The 6,907-nt window shown below is 53.2% G+C and overlaps 1 protein-coding gene across 1 annotated transcript in view; it reads left to right on the top strand.

Annotated features, from left to right (window-relative positions):
- Positions 1–6,093: 6,093 nt before the first annotated feature.
- AR (androgen receptor) overlaps positions 6,094–6,907 on the top strand; it is a gene marked incomplete at its 5' end in the record, with an annotated part of 18,064 nt that continues 17,250 nt past the window's right edge. Inside the window, one exon of the mRNA XM_009872728.1 lies at positions 6,094–6,245. Coding sequence (XP_009871030.1) covers positions 6,094–6,245 — 152 coding nt within the window. The remainder of the gene's footprint in view (positions 6,246–6,907) is intronic.

Here is a 6,907-nt window from a genome sequence, read left to right as displayed (position 1 = left end):
TCCAGCCTAGGCCATTCTATGATTCTATGCGGGCGTTAAGATCCGTGTCCTGCACAAACAAAAGGAGCGTTAATCTGCATGTGAAGGGCAGTGGAGAGAGGTCGGTGTCCTGCCCCAGGCTGAGCCTGGGGAGGGGTTGGTGATGCCAGCGGGAGCCATGCTGTGCTCTGGCACCCGGGGGTCCCCTGCCCAGCCCTGGCACCCATGGGCAGATGAGGGGTGGCCCTGGCTGGAGGGGCCAGCCCTGACGTAGGCCGAGATGTTTGGTTACCGCTGAAGATTTGCACTTTGGATCTGGCTGTTGCGAAAAGCGGCAGAGGATCCACATCGCCTCTTCCCAAGCGTTTAGTAGGTGTCACTGTAAAACAGGGAGAACTAAATGTCTTCCTGTGACAGCGGGCTGTGAGCGCTGTCAGCACATCGAGCCCGCGGGACCCTGCCAAGGGCAGCAACAGCCGGGATGCTTGTCAGGGGGCTGTCAGCGTGATGGCAGTGCCAGGGAATCGTAGAATGGCCCAGCTTGGAAGGGACCTTAGAGAGATCATCTGATCCAACCTCCCTGCCATGGGCAGTGTCTCACAGAGCACGTATTGAGCAAGGGTATCTCATTATTTGTGACTTTCTTTATAGTAATTTTCTTTTTGTCAGCAGAGGAGGTGGATTTGAGAACAGACGCTTATGGTGTGGGCTAAACTAACTTAAAAAATATTAGTCGGGGCAGACTGTTTCCTTGGGAAGTAAGTAGGGCTCTCAGTGCACCAAGGCCTCGTCCTTGTAGGCTCCAGGTGACTGTGCAGTCACCAGGACGATGTGACGATGGGCGGCGCTGGTGACCTCGGGGCTTCTTGTCAGGGCTGGAGCCCACTTGCATTACTCCTGTTTTGCTTTTCATCCCCTTCGTGTCTCATAATCAGGCGAGTTCCCTCTTAAGTAACCTTGCAACAGGCTTATGCCACCTCTTCTCATAGATACCATCTCTGCCTAGGGAAATCAAGTGTTTCGTCTCCTCTGAGATGATTTATTTAAGCTGCTCTCCGAGCTCACTGGCTGGGGACCGGGTTTTGAGGCAGAAGTTTTGGTCGCAGTACTGTGCCCAAAACGCAGGCAGGATTCCCCACAGAGGCTGTGGAGCGCCTTTGCATTTCGGGTGTTATGGCGTACGCGCCTCCCTTCACCTTTCAACCTCATTTTCTGCTGCTTCCTTCGGGCTGACGGGAAGGTGAGAGCCAGTGATGGTCACTGCAGTCAGGAAGCTTCCCAGGTGGAGAGCCTCGCGCCTGCTCCAGGCAGTTGTTGGTGGAAGGACCTTCTCCTGAGGACGCACTGCTTCTGCAGCCAGGGGCGTTGGGAATACCCACTGTCACCTGCTAATGCTCACTTAAATCCAGTGAAGGTGCAGTTCTCACGTGTGTTTCCCTGGGCTGTCCCTGGTCACACGGTGGCTGTGCTCTGCTGCCTCAGAGATGCTCTCCTGCCTCTCTGCCTCCAGCAGTTATGCATGAAAACAAGCCATTTTCGGTTTAGAGACATACTCAAGGCTGTTTAGAAAAAAAGGAAATAACTCCGGTGTGCAAGGCTGCATGTTTATAGATTAAACATCTCGAAACATTTTGTCTGACAGGATGCGTTAAAGTTTCCGTGCAGGCCCTGTTATCTGCATCAGACAGTGACGGGGAATCGAAGATTGGGTTGGGCTCTGGCGGCATCCGCTGGCACTGGAGCGGGGATATGCAGGAGGACGTGACACTTGCGCCTCGAGTGCACAGTCGTGCTCTCGGCTAAACATGGGACTTGCCCCTTGATGTGAGTCACAGACCTTTGTCCAGGTGTGAGCCACACGGCTCTGTTGATGGGAGCCCAGTTATTCTTAATATTGTGTTTGAAAATGTCACGTGCAGACGATGCCATTTTAAAGGCAACATTTACTACCGATAACATCACAGCATCTTGGAAATGATGGCATTTGAAGTGACTGGACAGGACTCTGCATCACCTGGGTTTGCGTGCAAATGCCTGTTCAGTTATGGCTCAGCATCTTCTCCAGGGTTGTGGCCAGGCAGATGTTGAGATACGTGTTGCAGAGCTGCAAAGTGTGCCAGCCGTCGGGACACAGCCATGCTTCGCTTCGCTTTGCTGGGCGTTTCTGCTGCAACTGTGGGAGGAATTTTACTGTAGAAAATGTGGTCAAATTTCAGAGCGAAGGAAGTGGGAATCGCGTTAGTTCGGTTGTCAGACTGATGGAAAACAAAGGGAGTGTAAGGAATACACAGCGTGTTGTATTAGCCTGGTGGATTGCTCGATGAATTCATCCTGCTCGATGGGGAGGCGCGGACTGCAGGAGCCACGCAGATGGCAGCTTATCTGCGTTACCTCTTTGGGGTTGGTTTTCAGAGTAAGAAGTTGTGGGCAGCGGGGGCGGCACTTGTGCCTTGGCTCCGCCTGGGCAGCGTGTGCGTCTGCTGCCACGGTGGAGACTTCCGCTGTGGCTTCTGAGAAGCAGCTGACTTTTCTCTTATCCATGATTGCCCTTGGTTTTCTGGGTGTGTTGTGAAATCTAGGCTGTTCAGTGGAATCAAGTATCGACAAACAAGTTGCCAGGGTTGCAAAATTGCAATTCCTATTCTACGGGCAGATTTACTGGTGGCAGGAGCTCCGGTTCCTTAAAGAACAGTAAAGGTCTCCCATAGCCAGAAGAGAGACGCCGAGTTTGCTATTTTTCTGAAAAAACAGTAAAGCTCTCCCTGTAGTGGTGAGGGAGATACTGAGGTTGTTTTTTCTCTCCCCTGAAAACCGCTGTGCTCCTTCATGACCTTGGCCTTCAAGCCGAGCTCCGGGGCTGGAATCTGCCCGGTGCCGCAGTTGTGTCTGCCCGCGCCGCGCTATCTCCCCGCTTGGGTTCCCCAGGCAGCGTGTGACACTCGACATATATTGTGCAAACTGTGCAGGCGTATTCTGGAGCCCTCCCCAGAGCCCCCCTGGTCCCTTGTGCGGGGATGGCGGAGCTGCAAAGGCTGCTGGCGGCTGGGACCCCGCGGGGGCGGCAGTCTGGGGCTCTGCCCAGAAACCTGCCAGCCCATCGCGCCCCTGCAGCACCCCCCGGGGCATCCTTTTAGCTCGTGGCAGTGTCATTACTTATGTATTTGACAACACCCTTAAAAAGTCTCTTAGAAACTGGGAAATAGATTGTTAAGGGCACCATTGTCACAGCTTGCTCCGAGTTGCCTGCATTTTTCCTTATGTTTTTCTTTCAATTTTCCATCTAAAAATAAATAAAGAAAAGGCAAATTGGCACCTTTGTGAAATTCAGGGTGTTCTTGGGCTCTGCGGACAGCGCGGGAGCAGCCTGGCATCGCATTGCGCCGGCGCTCGGGGCTCAGCCCGCGGCTGCCTCATCCCTCTCCTGCCCCTATGGGCCGAGCGCTGGCCCGGGCAAACCGCGAAGGCAGAGCCTGACTTGGAGCCAGGATGAGCCCTGGTCATTGCCACCTCCCTCTGGTTTCCACCCGTCAGCGGGGGCGAGACCAGCTGAGCACAAGGGTGGTTGTGGGGAGAGCCCGAGCGCTGCTGGAGCTCTGCTCGTGCCCGTGGTGGGTGCACGTGTCCAGGTACACCAGGTACACACGTGCAGGAAGGTGTGTTTGTACTTGCACAACTCTTCTCCTGCACAAACAGCTATTTAAAGAGCTGCCTAAAAAGCCATTAGAGCCTTAACTGCTAAGGTGCCTTGCAGCTTTAAATAATTGAGCCTCAAAAATACTCCAGGGTCTTCTGGGGTCCTTCTGCCTTCACAACAGCTGCTACTCTGAGAGCTGCTTTTGCTCATTTCTCATATATTTCTCATTTCTCAAATAATGGGGAAAGCACAGTATGGAAAGCCTTATAGAAGAAGATAAATTGGCCCTTTTCAGATTTCTGATTGCACAGAGAGGAGAAAAAAAGGTGACAGGTCATTAGAGGAAAGGTCTGGTTCTGATGGAATCTAAAAAAATTGCTGGGTAAATAAGGCATTTTTAGCAAAGCTTTTATACGTGCTGCTGGTTATTTCTGAGCAGTGTCTGCTCTCCAGCAGCACCTCAGACTGAGAGCCTGGACGGAGGGGGGCACGGGGACAAGCAGGGGGACTCTGGCCCTACTGGAATTTGAGATTGTCAGGGAGGGACAGTTGAGCAGCATCTACAAGTGAGTCACTCGTTCCGATTGCAGCTGCTAAAAAGATGAGAAATCACTCAAAACATTTCTTGCCTCAAGAACAGAGGATAAAATCGCTGCTCCAGTTACTAACCTACAATTTAGGTAGGACCTGCATAGCTCTCCTGTGAGGAATGGAAGAGAGCAGCGTTCCTGAAGGACGCAGCTGACAGGGAGATCAGAGGAGAGAGGGGAGCCTGGGGTTTGGTCTCACCAGCAATTGTCCCACTTCATGCTTCACCCCCAAGGTGTGAGGGGCTCCAGCAAAGGGCCCTGCCTGGTAAGAGAGTTGGTCTTTGGGCGAAGTTGAGCATCCCGGCTAGTTGTTCACATAACAACAGCAACAGTCCCTTAGGTCCTGTCTGCACCGGAAAGTATTTTTCACAGCCTATGGATGAGGTAAACCAGTCCAATGTTTGCTCCTCTTGTGTTCCTGAGGAAACACTTTTTCTCATTTAAAACCTCTCTGTCCTCAGTTTACTTTTTATCTCCTGGGAAGCAGAACAAAAGGGAATGGACAGTCTTCATGAAGGAAGCTACTCCTGTTCCCAAAATTAAAATATCTGAGCAAAGGATGGTTTTTTTGCAGCTGCCCCTGCACAAGTGCATCGTCGTCCTTTCCGTCGCTCTCCCCAGTTGCGATGGTTCTGGAAGCTCTTGCCCCGCCTGTGGGTTTAAGTGCCAGGGCAGCAATGCCAGCTGACCTGCTGACTGCTGGAAGCTAATTGCCTCAGCCGGTGCTCTGACGAAGAGCGAGTCCGAGCACACACTTTCAGACGCTGTTACTCCCCACGCTGCCCGGCCAGGCCTCGACGTGCCGGTCCGGTTGATGGGCACCTCTGCGGCTGCCGCGCCTTCCCAATGCGCGGCTCTCCACGGGTCTGACGGAAGGGACGCGTGGCGACGTGTGTCGGGCCAGGAGCGGGGGTCTGGGCATGAGGAGCACGAGGAGAACGTGGCCAGAGCAGAGGGTGTGGAGCTCTGCTCCCCAGCACCCGGGCATTGTCGTGTCCTCTCGTCCTGCTGGGCACCTGCTGGGTCGTGCCGGGGCTGCGGGAGGCTCCTTGTGCTTCCCTGGCAGAACTTGGAAGAGATTCGTGCCCAAACGTGGGGATGGAGTTAAGCAGCAAAGGTGGCCCCAGGTCTTTGTGGAAATGCGTGCTCTGCCCTTGGGCAGGGACCACGGTGGCACTGTCCCAGCATACCCCATGTGACAGTGCTTTTGGTCCTGGGGTGGGCATAAACAAATTGTACTGGGACACGTTCATGGCAAATGGTTTATGTCTTCACTGGAGGCTTCTGGCTGGATTTAGTCGTCATGTGGGTGAGCAACGCATGAACGAAGGTTCAGTCCAGCTGTTGTGGGATGTTGAATGAGGATATAGGTAGAAAACAAGCAAGACAAAAAAGGAAGAAGAAAAGGATAGCTTAAGGGAGTTTGATAGCTTAGGAAAAACTAATTTGTTTAAATTAAGCATCGAGAGGATGCATTGATCTGTAGTGAAGTGACAACGATGACCTTAACAAAGTAAGATCTCCTAGCTTAGTGAGCATGTAGAGTCTGTTTTTGGTGTACGAACCTCTCTTGGAGCCCAAATCGTGAACACTGCAACGGGCAGTCCCGATCGTCTTCTCTCTCTAGGCTGTGCTGTCACAGCGCCGGTACTTTGTCACACATTGTCACGCCTTGTACCCAGGGGCAGTGTCAGGAGGGACAGCCCAGCATGTTCTTCTGCGTGGTCAGAGCAAGCTTTGGCTTAGTCGTGATCTACCTCCTTTCTGATCTATGCTTGGCTTGTCCCATCGCTGACATTTTGGATTTTGCCACCCGCTGCGCTCGCCCGCAGCGCGCCCCCGCCTCGTTTGCTGACCCTTCCCTTGTTCTCTTTCTGTTTCACGCTGCAGGTTGGAGACGGGTCGTGACCATGTCTTGCCCATTGACTATTACTTCCCACCTCAGAAGACTTGCCTGATCTGTGGAGATGAAGCGTCTGGGTGCCACTATGGAGCCCTCACTTGTGGCAGCTGCAAAGTCTTCTTCAAGCGGGCGGCTGAAGGTAACGCGCGCCGAGAGAGGAGGGCAAATCACTCGCACCTCCAGGCGTTGGCTTTCTCTGCCAAAGAGGCCTGAGAGTCCAGTGCTACTGAGCAGTTCTGTCATGGGCAGTCGAGTCATTAATGCGAAACTGCTGGAGGCATTTGCAGCCTCACGTTCTCCTCCCTTTGAAAGAGGTTAAGCAGCCTTGCTCTGGGGAGCCTGCCAAGCCAAGGGGACTGAGGCAATAGTCACCGGGACAAAGTGTGGTGGGTTTCTAAGGTCTCTTGAACTAGTACAGGAGAAAATTCAAGGATAAATTGATTTCTTTGTCCTGTGTTTGTCATTCAAAAAGTAGCCAACCCAGTTTGCCAAAACACAATCCATTTCAAAGCCCGACTATCTTAGTGAGCCAGAGGGACCCTGGAGCAGTCAGTTCCTGCTGCTCCTCTTGGCTCTCGAGGGTGCTTTAAGTGTCCGTCGGCCCTCCTGCTGTCTCAGACCCACAGCTCCAAGTTTAGGGATACTCCTCCACTCTTGCATCCTTTTCAGAGGGTCACTTCTCTCAGTACCTGCAAACCGGCAGAACCGTCTGTCCATCAGGAGCCGTGCTCTCGTCTTGGTGTCGGTGGTCCTTCTCCCCAACCCCTGGGAGGGAGACACTGTGCTCCTCAGCGGGCTCCC

The sequence above is a fragment of the Apaloderma vittatum genome, unplaced genomic scaffold (assembly GCF_000703405.1).
Source record: "Apaloderma vittatum isolate BGI_N311 unplaced genomic scaffold, ASM70340v1 scaffold24877, whole genome shotgun sequence".
Lineage (NCBI taxonomy): Eukaryota > Metazoa > Chordata > Aves > Trogoniformes > Trogonidae > Apaloderma > Apaloderma vittatum.
Note: the sequence above shows the minus strand (reverse complement) of the source record. Positions and strands in the feature narration are given on the sequence as shown.